At 39.3% G+C, this 15838-nt stretch overlaps 1 protein-coding gene across 1 annotated transcript; it reads left to right on the forward strand.

Moving 5' to 3' along the window:
* Nucleotides 1-4787: 4787 nt before the first annotated feature.
* BDR25DRAFT_343567 (uncharacterized protein) lies at nucleotides 4788-6411 on the forward strand (the record flags this gene model as incomplete). The annotated part of the gene is made up of 2 exons (XM_033693838.1): nucleotides 4788-4915; nucleotides 5028-6411. 2 exons carry the CDS (start codon nucleotides 4788-4790, stop codon nucleotides 6409-6411), a joined length of 1512 nt encoding a protein of 503 aa, XP_033546766.1.
* Between the last annotated feature and the right edge of the window lie 9427 nt (nucleotides 6412-15838).

Raw genomic sequence — 15838 nt, forward strand, 5'->3', positions numbered from 1 at the left:
TAGTAGTTGTTATTCTTAGCTAGTAGTTGTTATTCTTAGCTAGTAGTTGTTATTCTTAGCTAGTAGTTGCTAGCAACTACTTTACTAAGATAACAATTGCTTTACTAAAGAAGCAAAATTTTTAGCAGTTTTATTTACCTAATCTATTCTAGTTACGTAATTGTTACATAGTTTTTATTTTTCTAAGATTAAATCTGTCACGGTTATGTTACAGCTATCCAACCCCTGAGTACCCTAGGCTTGGCATGGGGTATATAGGCTCCTCGGCCTCCGTACCTCTGCCTCCGACCCTAAGGTTTACTCTCGTTACCCCCTATCCTGCATTCCCTCTCTGTGACCTGTGTTTCCTGCTCGATACCTCTCACAAAATCTATAGTGTTTATATAACCTTTCTAGTTGTCTAACTTGTAGTTGTAATGTAATACTAGCAATTTTTAATTTTAAACGCTTTAAGCATAAGAAGCTTATAAATTTTACTTTTAATAAAAGATATAAGCGCTTTATTAAACTTAGACTAATATTGCTTCTTATACTCTACTTTCTACTATTATTAATCTTTATATCTAGGTTAATATCTATTGTATACTTGTGCTTAGACTACGATAGCAATAAAAATAGAATTAACAAGTTGTTTAGACAAGCTAACGCCTAAGCAAGCAGCAATACAACACAAGCAGTTGTTAGACATGCTACAATTAGCAGCGACAAGCGTAAGACTAGCTTAGCTCTGCTTAGCGCTGGGTTATATAAAGCTAAGACGTTGTTAAGTTGCTTTATAGTCTTCTTAGGATCGACAGGCAGTGTCTTAGTATTGACACGCGGCGCCATAAAGTCCACTCCCTTAAGCAACGAAGAACTACTGCTAGCGCTTATAGTATTCTTGTCCCTCTAAGCAGCGTCTAGCGACTGTACTAGCAGAGTTAACTTCAGCCTCTGCGCTCTTATCAGCTCTAGCGTAGGCGTCTTCTTTAACTTTAGCGCTAGCGTCTTCTTTAGCTTCACCTAACTTCTGCATTGTCTTAGACGCTAGTTCAGCCTTGAGTGCTAAAGCCGCCGCTGGCGCTGAAGCAAATAACTAGGCCGCCTTGGTCTCTTAAGCCAGCTTGGGCGCACGCTCTCGCAACTTGGAGACTCTACAGGAATCGTAAACCCGGGGATCTCAAGTGAGCTGCCCTAGGCGACTTACGCGTCTTGCGGCTCTGCGACCTGCTGGTAACTATATTGGACGCGTTCTACGACTCTCGGGAGGTCTGGGAGGCAATTGGGCGACTACAACACCATGAAAAGTCAGTATAGGCCGAAAACGCGTAAGCGAACTGCCTCACTTCAATTTGGATGTCCTATAGGCTCTGTACGGGCATCGACGCGTTCCTCGCGACCCGTCAATTCCCATACAAAATTAGGCGTCGGGCGGAAAATCGCGATGCCCCGTGCCAAGCTTTCCTAGAATTCAACAGAGAGTCGGGATAGGTTGCACCCTCCATGGTAACATGGCGTTCGGAAAGACAATGAATGAATATCACGTCAAGCAGCCACCATGCGATATCGAGTCATGCGATGCCGTTGCCTGAGATCGCGTATCGTATTGCCTTCAGCGCCCTTCACTTGCACAGCTGCTTGGCAACCGGCTGCACACTGCTTTATATGGCTGCGATGCAACGCGAAAAGCCCTCGTGGAACATTTCTTTCTCAATCTCAAGGCACAGGGAATCCAATATCTGTCTCTATGGAGAATCGTGAAGACGTTATAACAGCGGCGATCGACCGCCGATGCCACTGCAAGCCCTTCGGCGCCGGCCCCCACAACGATCCCCGATCAACCTCTCCCAGAAAATGCTCCGCTTCCGCCTCCTGCCAGACATATTTGGAGTCCGCGACACATCCGTCATTGGAAGTCGCCTTTATTGATGATGATATTTTTTGTCTTCGGGTTGGCGATGAGCTTGGCTCACAGCATCTTCTATCCTCGGCTAAACGGGAAGATTGTGGGGGAGTCCGGATGCGCAGGAGAAACTTAGGTTCGTATGTTTAAAGCTTAGGATCGAATTAATAGATGCAATTCTGTGTGATTGTTTTGGTGCTTGTCTGGGATAGTGCGACGTAAAATATAGACCGGGGATTCATCCGGCTAGACTCCTGGTAACACGCTGTGCCTCACTTGTGAGTTCCTGACGCAGACAGATTCAGGACGGCCTTTGCGTTCATATCCCAAATCAGCCTGGGTGCGAGTGTGTGGATCTGCCGTACGCAGTGGTTGTAGGCTACTGTGAAAAGAGAACCGATGTCAGTGGGTGCGCTCAATGCCGCCTTCGGAGCAGACACTTCGGTGCTGTCTCTGCTAAATGTGGAGCTTCTACGAAAACTGCGAATTGGCTATGTGATGGCTACTTTCGCATGGTAATGCTCATCCTTGAGGCACTGCTCTCACGCTTATCCCTTGCGACGAGGCTGACGCACGACTAGGGGTCTTCTCCTACCGCCCTTTTTCACACCCGCAACCCTTTCCGTATATCAGAGCCTCAGCAGTCAGCTGATAGATGCGTCTATGCCTTATCCCGATATCGCCAACAGCAGCGCCGGCCATAAGTATGCGTATTCGCCGCCTCTGCTTAGAGGAACTACTCAGTATGTAGACGATACTAGTCGGACTTTCACTGGCCCGCGTACTACCCTCGCTCTGATTGCAACTGGTACCGCCTCACTGGGAGAAATACTTCCTGCGGATTTACGTACAACAACTCCATTCACTCGATACAATTCTTCTCTCCACTGGTCAAATGTGCCGGGGCCAACGCTTTGGCAACCGAGCTTATCAAGGGCTTTCTGGAAGAAGAAATGGCGAGCAATAAAGGAGTGGTAGTTGAAACGAACAATACTTACTTCAGCTTCGTTCCAACATGCAACGGTTCAGGGCAGCTCGTAACTGTGTCAATGCCCCGTCAGCAGTCGCCCTCAAACGCCACTAACGAGCTATGGATGACTTTCCTTCGACCTACCGTAAGCGACACCGGTATCAGAACCAAGGAACGCCATTATTAAGTCTGCTCGCTCTACAACGCAGCCTACGACTTCCACATCGAGCGTGACCACGGCTTCCAAAATATAGCCGGCTCCTTCATTGTGAACGAATTCGTCCCCTACCCTCACGACAGCACCTCTACAATTTCCAACATGGCGCAACACGCATACTCGTCTTTCATGTGGATTCTATGCCACCGGCTTATCGGCCAATTCTCGTGGTACGTCAACACCCCTGTATCCAACTCTTCGCAGTCGTCAAACACCACGCTCGCGGCGCAATAAGGAGTTCTAGAGTCACAGATACTACGGACTAGTTTTCTGGGAAGCCTTGATCTTGATGCGTTCTTCGATCTGTCTGCGGAAAATGCGCTGTATAAGACGCCTGAGCGTAACGGGACGCTGAGCGATCAGGGATTGAGGGATAAGGCCATAGCGAGGAATGGGACGCTGGATGTTCTCATTGAACAATTAAGTTTTAACATTAGCGTCGGGTTGATGCGGAACTCTTTACTCCCTCCAACTAGCTGCTCAGCTACTCACACCCCACAAACAGCGACACCAAACCCACTTCCATCGAACTCTCCACCCCCGCAAACCGCTACTCCTACAAGCCCTACGGCCTCTTCATCCCCTATACGCTCGCCAATGCCTTTGCCCTTCTCGTCCTCGTCATCGGACCGTATTCCATTGCCCGCGATGGCGTCATGGCGGACAAGACGTTCCAGGATATTGTGTCCGCAGCAGAGGGTCCTGAGATTATTCGCGTGGTACAGGAGAGGAGGAGAAGCGTGACGGCGATTGCGGTGGATGGGGGGCTTGTTTTTGGCGCGGCGAATGTACCCGAGAGAGTGAGGGGGGGGATTGTTGCGGAGGTTTGGCGTGGGCTTGGGGAGGAGAAAGAGGAAGATAGGTAGGGCGTAGATTGTCAAGTTTGGATGTTCTATTGTCGGACTATGCATTCGAAGACGTACTCTAGCGTACTTCTTTTAGTTATATCCGTGTATTACAATGTACATTTAGACAAGGCTCGCTGAGGGATGGCTTCGGACTATTGCCTTGATCGCGGACAATCATGGCACAAGAGCTGAGGCGTTCACTTCCAGCCTTTACGTCCAGGACCTCCTCGGGCACTTCAATGGATTATTCGGTAGAATCGAGTGATCTCACTCCTCTACTCGATGGCGCAGGAACATATCCACAAACCGGTCTCGCGAGCTGTGGCACGTGATCGGCCTGTCCTCATTGGCCTTCGTTTGCCGAGCCCATTGGCTTAACACTCACCGATAAGGCTGCATGATCGTCCCGTACACAATCATTTAGATATGTGCATATTGACCCGCGCTAATTCGTTGGGTTTTCACTGTCCGCTGGTATATTGTCGTGCCAAACTGAAAGACAGCGGAGGTAGCACGAGGGTGGGCGGTTAAGCGCCAGTCAATCAAGATGCGCCGGGCAAGGACTGATGGAATCCTATTTATAGTTTCGAAGGATTTCCTACAGATGAAAACGAAGGTGGATATGAGCGGCAGGATTCTGATACGGGTGGATTTCTACAAACGAACCCGGACCCGCAACGGCACCCAGCCGGAATTAGTCGCTAGATATGAGTGTACTGTGTCGCGCATCTACTAGCAAGCTTCAACATCGTATTTGTTATTTGAGGGTGACAAGATCATGAGAAAAAGAACAGCTTCGCCTTGGCATTTGCTGCGTTAAGGAAATGAGTGGATCATTTAAGGTGAGGAAACGGCGGAAAAACTAACGGAATGGAGCTCTATCCACCGAGATTCACATTAGAACTAGTCGCGCAAGTCCCACTGTATGGCTTCATCATTTCTTCTTATCGGAATCTTGATCATAAGAATATGGCCGGTAACCGCGCTACCACAAGCCAGTACGTCCCCAGCCGGTGGCTACAATTGAGCACGCTTCTTACACAAGGTCCCTGCAGCCGCAACAGCGACCATCCCGTCCTCCAACTCAACAATTAGCTCCACCGCGACCAGCGATGGTCCACCTCCCAACCCATCAATCACTTTAGGCCCACTACCACCTGAATTCGACGATATCCCAAAGGAAAACCTCCAATGCTACAACTCATGGGCATCAGCAGCAGCCATCAACCTTTACATACAATGGCAGATATTCACCCTGGCACCTTGGGTCCCGCTCCCCACTCCCACTCCCCACACAACCATCTACCCAGTGACCAATACAGAATGCACGACGACATACTCCGGCCCGCAAACTGTCCTTTGCGATAATATCACCAGAAACTACCTGCCCACCGAAAACACAACCTGCGCAACAACAAGCTTCCTCTCCACATACAGCTTGTACAATAGCTACTGGCAGAGTTCCCCCTCGTGGCTCTCCAGCTGGAGCACCGCGAACACAAAACCCTACCCACCCTGCACGTTCGCCCACGACTTTGAAACAGTGTGCTACAGACTGCACTCTGTATACAGCTGGCGCACAAGCCAGGCTGCTGCCTCCGCGTCTGCAAACATCACCACCACTCCCGAAGACATGCTCTGGCCCATGAAGCCCACGTGCAAGACACTCATCGACCTTCCGTCCCCCAACGCAAAAACGAAACGCTGCAAATTCGACGTAGACGACTACGCAATCTACTACTGGCCCTCTGCCCCTCTCATAGGCACCACCTTCTGCGCAAACGCTACCCGCCGCGCAGGAGGCACACGTACAATCCCATGGCTGCCCAACACGGCCGTCGTCTCTGGCCACACACTCACCAGCCCCTCCGTCTACCACTTCCTGACCGGCGTGCGCGTATCAACATACCTCGGCAACCGCGACAGCAACAAATTCCGCTCGCCGCACTACAACATCTCCTCTGCCCTCCCAACCTCTCTAATCACATTCCCGCAAGGAGAGAGCGAAATATGGACCGCGCAGCCTACCGAATTCGGCATCGGCGCATCCCACCACACTGAATGGCGCTACGCAAACTCCTCGTACAACGCTGACTGGATGGCCACCGCTCCCTCTAGCGCATACTTCAACGCGTGCTCACGCAACAACCTGTGCTCTTCCACCGACAGAACGATCTCCCAAGCGCACTTTCGCCAGTTTGCGGCGCTGTCGGTGAAGGATGTGCTGGCGGAGTGGGATAGTGGTAAGTTTCTGGATTGCGATTGGACGAGTCAGTATTTTGAAAGTTGGGGAAGCGGGAATTGGCATGATAGGAAGGATATGTGGATTGCGCCGGGGGAGCCGTGGCGCGCGACGCCGATTGTGACGGAGGAGGGGGAGGTGAAGGCTACTGGTGTAGGGTGGGCGAGGCCGGGATCGGTGGCTGGGGGCAAGGTTTCGAGGACGCAGGTTAGTGGGCCGGAGCAGACGGGGAAGGGTGGGGGTGCAGAATAAGTTAGGCGAGGAGAATGGGTTGACGAAGTGGGAGAAAGAGGAATGGCTTGAGAGAGTGAGGACGTTGAAGGGGAGGGGTGATCGGAGGGTTGGACGTTGGGAGAGCATAGAATGGAGCTTAGTTTTCAAGAGAGAGTAGCACTGGGGGGAAAGTGCAGAGGGAGATGCCATGCGAAAATGACTATGTTTCGTCAAAGTAGGCGGTAAAAGCAAAGGCCTTCTCCCAATTTTCGAATTCGGTACAGCCTTGATACCCTTCCCAAGTTGCCATACCTGTGTGGAGCCCTGCTAGGGAAAGACCTCCCATAAGTGGAAGTGGATCCTGTGCGTTGGAGTGAAGGTTCGCCGAAACGTCGATGGTCATTGTTGACGGATCAACCGCCAGGCTGGAGCAGTCTAGCATTGTAAATTGTTGAGCGGCCATGGCAAGGCTTGCCGTGGTGAGACCGAACTGCTCTGAGGCAGCATTGGGCCCTGAAGTCGCAGGCCGATCTGATATTGGGTTTGGAACGTTCGGTGCAACAGCGGGCTCCATGTATGCACAACCCTTCCCTTGACAATTCCTCTCGTGTTACTCGCGATTGTCTTTTCGGCTGAACCAGCGTGCGCAATATTGGCAGTCAAATTTTTTCATGTCGGCCTTGTGTATATCTTGATACCGTTTCAGATTCCATTCGCGCTTTCCACATATTCAGCATGGGCGTGATTGTTTCGGAGTTATGCTGTCGCCGAAATAGATGTTGCTGGTCGTGTGCGTTGACAGGCCAAGGTAGCCGGCGAGGAGTATGCAGTTACGCATATGAACGATGGAGAGCTCCGAGCCCTGACAAGGGTGTTTCTACAGAAGTAATGTGGCACTCTCATGAGCTGTTGGGTGGTATAAAACTGATATCGGCGGTCAAATGTGATTGTCTCGCGATAGGAAAAGGCTTACCTAGGAAAACACATATCACTAGACAAGAGATAACTGCCGAAGCTAGCTCGATCACTTTGATCTCATGCGCGTTCCAGCTCTCTTTTCCTCTGTATATTTCGGGACGGTGAGCGGGTATCTCGGGGTTAGGAGAGTGAGAGAAGGTAGAGGCCGGCGCAGAACTAGTAGAACTACGAGATCCAAGTCCAAAGGCTTCGGTATGGCGAGCTTGGATAACAGATAGTCGAGTCGTGCCTTGCCAATCAGAACCGACTCGATCAACTCCCATATCTGATAATAGATTCTGGAAGAATTCCTGAAAATGGAAAAGATTATTGTAGTGGTAAGCGTGTCGGGTCCTGTCCAATTTCTCTGCAAAGAATAGTTGCACAACCTGCTCGAAGAGGCATTTATCTGTGACCGAAACAATGTCTCCCCACTAATAGAGATCATTCACAAATCTTCGTCATGTTAGTGTCAGCTGTGTGATAAACAGGATGTAGAAAGCAAGCAGCAAGGGTACAGGCAGCCAGCTGCAGCTAGCCCGCTAACTATTAGTCTGCCGGCACTGTTACAATCCTTGCTTCGGGAAGCACTCGGGTCTGATGATGTTCCTAGGGGATGAGTAGGACGGGTGGAAGGGGCCAATCCGGTAGGGTGTACAGTCCTACGTACAGGCTATTGGGCTAATGGAGAATGAAGAGTGACCGGATTGTGGTTTGCCCTATGTGCGGCAGTAGGGGGCCAGGGTTAAACAGTCCTTGTTAGACAAGGTTAGAGGTATATATAGTGTAAGATATATAAATAGTATTATAGCTCTTTAGAAAGCTAAATGCTACTTAGTCTATATAATAAATAAACTAAATGTTAAACACCCCTTCTAAAGGTTGTTTAATGTGGGAACTATATACATGCGCTAGGGCGCTAAGGGGAGTTAGCAGGAGCTTAGGGGAGCCTGCTAAGAGGGGCTTCTATAAGCTCCCTTTAGCTCCCTAGGCTTATTTACCTATTAGACAATGCATTCCTCTATAGCTTTAGGCAGCTGTGCTGCCTCTGTGTCCTCTAACTGGTCTCTAAGCAAGCCCTGTCCCAACCTAGCTAGATTGTGGAGCACTGCTGGTGGAGTTACGCTGGTCTAACTGTAGACTGTAACACGCTGCCCCTCCTTCCTAGCAGCGTCCTTACTGCTCTGCTTACATAACTGTGTTAGTAAAAGTTTATTTATAAGGTGTGCGTTCTCTTACTAAAAGGCGTCTCTAACATTTATTTTTTTTATACTAAATAGCTTACTAGTTCTGTTTATTTTATTATCTTTATGTTGCTTTTTATTTTAATTCTTTTTATTAGATAAGGATAAAGCCTTATAGTGCTTACTAATTTTTAAAGTTGTCTTATGTGTTAACTTTATCCTTAGATAAATGTGTTAAGTGTGTAAAAAAGTATAATAAGTGCAACACTTTTATTTCTAACACTACATAAGATTATTTAAAAAAAAAGAGAGAGACACTTCTTTAAAAGGCTAAAGCCTTACAGGCCTAAGATTACACATTATAGGACAAGTAATAGGCTTAGGTTTAGAAAGAACTCTGCTTACAAAAGGAAATGTTAAGAGTAATAAATAAGAAGTGTTTTAAATAAGATTATATCTAAAAGTTATTAGACCTACTAAAGGCTTATTATATAAAATACCTAGAAAAGGACCTTTTCTTCTTAAATAAAATAAAAGCTTTAAAGGCTAAAGTAAAGAGTTATTTTTCTTTTTAACTTTTATTAGCTAAGATTTATCTCTAAAGGCTGCTGCTATCTAGTAATAATGTAGCTATTTTTTTTAATATAAGTGCCTTATTACCTAGCTAGTTTCTTTTAGATAAGCCTAAAAGTACCTTTATACTAACAGCTACACATTTCTTAAATTCTTAGCTAGTTTTTATATATTTTTACTAGTAAGCTACTTTTTTTATTTTACTAAGAATTTTTTTTAGTTTTTTTAGTTACTTATAATGTGTTTAACTTTATATTCTGTTTCTTTATTCTTTTATTTTTATGTAGATAAAGAGATCTCTTTAAGTGCTTTTTCTAGTCTAAAAATATAAAACTATAGGTAGATTTTTATATATAAAGGAAGCTTAAGCTTGCAGTTGTTTTATTAAGTTTATAAGACTTTATAAGGTCTTATTCTCTTTTTTACTAGCTTTTTAGAGAGTCTTAGTATCTTTAGGTTTTTAGTATTAAGATATATATAATCTCCTAGGTAAATTTTTAGTCTTAGTTATTATAATTTATTTATATATTTTTTTATTATTTTTTTACTTAACCTTACTTCTATAGCTAACTTTTTATAGATTTAATGTAGGTCTATTAGTCTATCTACTAATTCTTATAGGTCTGTAGGTTAGTTTTCTTATAGCTTAAAGTAAAAGTTATATCTAAAGTTAGCTTTATATAGTGTTTCTTTTATTATAGCTAATTCTACGCTGTTAATAGCTAGCTACGCTATTAAAAGCTATGTTAGCTAATTATTTTAAGTATAAAAAGTATACTTTTTTAAATATTTTTTTACTTTTATGTTTATTTATTTAGTCTGTCTGTCTATTTATAGATAATAGGCTGTTAATAGTTTATATGTTATACTAAAGTGCTGCATTACTGCTTTTTAGAAGCTGCTAGTAAACAGTTTATCTTAGTTAAAAATAATAATTTTTAGGCATTTATATACTAATATTATATTTTATTTTAGTTTATAAATAAATTTTTTAGCTGTTATTATTTTTTTTAAAGGCTAGGTGTAAAAGTACTTAGTAGTTTTATCTTAGGCTACTATAATTATATTACACATTTTTTCTGTCCTTAGTTTCTTAGATAGGGGCAATTTTATAATAAAGTTTATTATAATTATTATCTATAGCAGCTTAAGCGCTTTAATTAATTATAAGTATCTATAGGCCTTATGCCTTTATAAGTTATTTTTATTGTAGATGTTGCATTTTTTAAGTACTTTAGTGCACAGCTGCTTAACCTTTAGTATTTATTATAGTATTACAGTCCTTAGCTTTTTCTAGAGGGTGCCTATTCTAGGGTGTCTAAACATTAGAGATTTATAGTATTTATAAATTAGATTCTTCTATCTCTGCTTACTAGCTATAAGCATGTAGAGTTCTTTTATAAGTCTAGGTTTATTATAGATTTATTCTTTATTAGTTTTTTTAAAAAGTGTAAATTTTTTAGTTCCTTTTTTTTTTTATTAAAGTAGTCTAGTTTTTAGCTAAAGGTGTTAGCCTACTAGTTTTGTGCTCTAGGTACATGCTTAATAATATAGTTAAACTATGCAAGTTTTATTACCTATCTTATATGCATTAGTAATAGTTTTTTTACTGTTAAAAATGTAACTAGGTTTATATAGTTAGTTATAATGTTAAATAGTTTTACTATTCTATGTAGCTTTATAGACTAAACTCTTACTACATTAAGTATAGCTTTTAGTTTTTTATTAGGTATGCTATAGCTAGCTTTAGGTCTAGAGAACTTAGCAGAGTAGTACATAACTAGGTGCCACTTCCTGTCCTCCTGCTTTTAATACAGCGTAGCCCTGCTAGCTTCTAGGGACGCGTCTGTATAGATTTTAGTGTCTAATTATAGATTGTACATTCTTAATACTAGTTTAGCTATTATAGCCTATTTTAGAGTTTTAAATGCTTTATTTATTTATAGAGTTTAAAAAAACTTAGCTATTACTTATTTTTTTATAGTTATGTTTGTTAGTAGTATAGCTATTTTTAAGTAGTCTTTAATTATTTATCTAATATATCTTAATAGTCTAAAGAATCTTATAACTTTTTTAACTATTATAAGTTTTAGCTATTTAAGTACTTTTTATACTTTAGCTAAGTTAATTTTTATTTTTTTACTATTAATTATAAATCCTAAGTATTTTATTTTACTAACATAGAATTTGCACTTAGAGAGCTGCAGGTAGAGTCTGTATTTCCTAAGTTATTCTAAGACTTTCTGTACCTTCTATATGTAGTCTTTAAGGGTATCTTTTAAGTAGATAAGGACGTTATCTAAATACACTAAAGTAAAGATGTTAAAATATAAGTTAAGAGCTATGTTAATAATTTATTAAAACATTACTAAAGTGTTTATTAGGCTAAACAGTATTACTAATAGCTTATAAAGTCTTTATAAAGTTTTAAATACTGTAAGCTATTTATCTTCTTTTTTTATTCTTATTTTATTAAATCTGTCTTATATGTTAAACTTTATAAAGTACTAGGTTCCTTTTAATTAGTTTATAATGTTTTATATAATTAGTAGAGGAAACTAATTTTAGACTATATTATTATTTAGAGTTTTATAGTTCTAATAGACTTAGATTTTTCCTTTTTTTTTTTTATAAAGACTACTGCTAAAGCTACTAGGCTATAGCTTTCTTAAATGTAGCCTTATACTAACATTCTATTAATGTATTCTTATAAAGCCTTTTTTTGTACCCTAGTTAAAAGGTAAAGCTTATGCGTCTTTAAGTTATAATTTTTTATTAAGTTAATAGTGTAATTTTAAGGCTAGTATAGTAGTAGTTCTTTAGGGTCTTTTAGTGTCTTAAACATATTCTTATAGTTTTTATACTTAAGTAGAATGCAGCCTTTTTCTTAGATTTATATAACACTAATTTATTTTATATCTTTATTCTTTTTAATTTTTTTATAGGATACTTTTTTAAGTTTTTTTTTTATTATTTTTATTACTTAAGCTTTTAGCTCTTAGTAAGGGAATTTTTAGAGTTTTTTTTTTTTAAGGTAGTAACTACTACCCTGCTTTGCTTATTTATAGACTAGGCACTTATTATTATAGCATGCTAACTAGGTTATGTGTGCGTGGTTGTTAGAAGTTTCTATAGTTATAGTTTTCTAATTAATTGCAGAGTTATGCGTTCTAAGCTAGTTATAGCCTAGGATTACATTATATTTGCCTTTTAGCTTAAGTATGTTTATAAACTTCTAATTTTTTATGTTTAAGGTTTTAAAGTTTTTTTTATAAGTTTTTAAGTTAATCTATTCTCTACTATACTTAATTAATAATGTGTTAGTAAGGGTTACTTTAAACAGGTTTTTTTTTATGTAGAATAGTATGCTTTACTTATCTACTTAATCCTTATCTATAGCAGTAAAGGTGCATCTGCTGTCTATAAGAGCTAGTCTAGGCTATCCTTTATATGTAAAGGTAGTTGTTAGGCTGTGTCCTGCTTCTTATTTTACTATAATTACTACTAATATATTATGTTTAACTTTCTTATTTAGAAAAAGATAAAAGTTAATATTTTATAAGTTATTATTAAACTTATTTTTTTTTATATAAATTTAATGTTCTTAATTATAGTAGTTAGCTGCTTTACATTTATAATCTTTAACTAGGTAATGTAATGTTAGATAGTTTTCTTTTTTTGCTACTTTTTACTAAAAATAGTAGAACCTATAATTTTCTTATTTATTACACTTTATTTATGCTTTTTGTTTATAAGGAGGAGCTGTCTAATAAGTGTAATAATTTGTAGTTTTACAGGCTAAGGCTGTTTCTTACTATAGGCAACTATTATAGTTCCTTTTCTATGTAGGCTACTATCCTGCTTAATGTTTGTTATTCTAGTGTTTAACATAGTATTATTATGTACACTAGTACTAGGGGTATAGACACTTATTAGGTCTATGTAATATGTTAAAAGGACTTTCTTAGGTCTACTATAAGTATTCCTGTGTTTATACTATCTAAACAGGGTGTTCTTTTTATTAGTAATTATTAGTGCTATAGGTTTTGTTTTTATAGAGTGCGCACTAACTATAGCTTTATTACATTACTAAAGCCTTCCTACTAACTGCAAGGCTTAGAAGTAGTGTCTTAGGTTTTCTAGGTACTAGCTTTAGAACTTTAAACCTAGTAAGTTTACCTAGTCCTTCTAGCTTCTAGTCTTAGATCTTTATAAAAAACTACTATTATTTTTTTTATTTATAATATTATATTTAACCTTAGCTATGCGCCTTATAATATTAAATATAAGGTAGTTGTTGCTAATATTTATTTAGTAAAGCATAACTATGCAGTAACTTAAGTAGTTATGTTGTAAACTGCACTTTTAGCATTTACATTTCTAAAACTATTAGGAAAGCTCTTTTACTAAAGTGCTAGAGGTTTAGTCTTAAAAAAAGAACTATTTTTCTTTTTTTTAGACATTTATAATATATCCTTAAATTTAAGTCTTTTTTTTATATTCCTTAAGAATTATAAGGTCCTGCAACACTATATTAAGGCTACTAAAGTTTTAAATAACTACTTTTTAGTACACTTTAAAATAGTTATTTAAAGAATAGTTACCTCTATATTACTAGTAAAGTCTGTTGTTTAATTTTTCTAATATTTCTTTATCTATAAGGCTGTATTTAGTAGTAATAGCTTTTATTATTGCAGTAGTATTTTTATTCTCCCTCTTCTAGGAGTCTAGGCAGTTTTAGCAGAAATGTCCTACTTTTTTATAGTTTAGGCAGGCTTTGTCCTTTAACTACTTTTATTATTCCTTTATTAAAGGCGGCTTATTACGTTTTAAAACTTAGTTTTTTTTTAAAGAGAGGCTCTATGTATGCTTTATATAGCTAAGGTCTATTAGCTTTTTATTATATTATAAAAGCTTTTTTTTTTAGAGATAAATTTTAGCTTTTAAAAAGTTCTTTTTAATTTCTTTTCTCTTTTACATTCTTTATAGTAATTATTATAAGTTGTTGCTTTCTTAATGTAGTTTTTAAAAGTAGTTAGTTAGTCTATGTGCATAAACTTATCTTTTACTTTGTTATTTAGTCTGTTATAAAACATGCAGTATAGAGCTTTCTAGTTGTTTTATCTGCATATAGCTATTTGCTTCCTAAAGCGCGCTGCATAGTTTTAGACTAGTCTGCTGCTTTATTTTATATTATCTAGTCTATTAGCTGCAATTCTTTTTTTATTTAAGGTTCTATAGATAGCTAATAAGGCTGCTTTAAAACTTTTAACACTACTAAATACTTTCTTAGTCTTAGAGTTAAGTAGTGTGTTATTAGCTCTAAAGTCTATCTAGTTATTAGCGTAAAGTTAGAACTAGATTATAAAAAGGCCTTTTAGGTGTAATCTTATTTAAAAAATTATTTCTGCGTTAGTCTAAAATACTCCCTTATTATATTATATATAAAAGTAGCATTTAGTAAAGAATAGTTAGAGGTCTTTTAATAATTTTTTAAAAAGCTTTAAAAGGGCTAGTTTTAAAGCCTTTTTAGCTGCAACACTTACTTTATTTATTAAGATATTTTAAACTTTTACTAGCTCTACTTATAGTTTATGTATCTAGTAGGCTTAAGTAGTAGCCTTATAGAGGTTAATAAGAGGTGGGGGACCTTATAAATTTATAGTTTTTTAGTAAAAGTTAGCTATTTTTTACTTAAGTTTTAGTAACTTACTAACCTTATTACTAATCTACTATAGTTCTTTAATATTATCCTAGATTAAGTTAATCTGTTCTATAAGAACAGCTTTACTTTAGGTAGGAACTTCTATAAATCCTAATAGCGCAGCGTAGGCTATGTTAGAATCTAAATTATGTTGTAAAGTTACTATACTTTTTAAAAGAGGTAGTGTTTAATGTTATAATCTTTGCTTTAAGAAGCACTTAGGTCTAATAATGTTTCTAAAGGATAAGTAGGACAGGTAGAAAAGGCTAATCCAGTAGGGTGTACAGTCCTACGTACAGGCTATTAGGCTAATGGAGAATAAAGAGTGACTAGATTGTAGTTTACTCTATGTGCAGCAGTAGGGGGCTAGAGTTAAACAGTCCTTGTTAGACAGGGTTAGAGGTATATATAGTGCAAGATATATAAATAGTATTATAGCTCTTTAGAAAGCTAAATGCTACTTAGTCTATGTAATAAATAAACTAAACATTAAACACCCCTCTTAAAGGTTGTTTAATGTAGGAACTATATACATGCGCTAGGGCGCTAAGGGGAGTTAGCGGGAGCTTAGGGGAGCCTGCTAAGAGGGGCTTCTATAAGCTCCCTCTAGCTCCCTGGGCTTGTTTACCTATTGGACGATGCATTCCTCCATGGCTTTGGGCAGCCGTGCTGCCTCCGTGTCCTCCGACTGGTCTCTAAGCGAGCCCTGTCCCAACCTAGCTAGATTGTGGAGCACTGCTGGTGGAGTTACGCTGGTCCAACCGTAGACCGTAACAGGCACCTAGGACGATTGCAGTACGCATTACAAAGGAAATTACACAGAAGGGTGCTTTCTAAAGTTAAAACAGGTTGCGGCTATAGTTAAAGACTATCTAGCGTACACCTAAGACCTCTCTAAAGAAGAAATAGAGTCTAGAATTAAAAGAAAACAGTGCTAAATATGTGCAGCAGCACATCTAGCGTTCCTCTGCTAGCATCTACACTATAAGATGATATTTACAGAAGAAAAGTTTTCAGAACTAATTCTAACACTTAAGCTAGCAGCTAA

The sequence above is a fragment of the Lindgomyces ingoldianus genome (genome assembly GCF_010093535.1).
Source record: "Lindgomyces ingoldianus strain ATCC 200398 unplaced genomic scaffold BDR25scaffold_19, whole genome shotgun sequence".
NCBI lineage: Eukaryota > Fungi > Ascomycota > Dothideomycetes > Pleosporales > Lindgomycetaceae > Lindgomyces > Lindgomyces ingoldianus.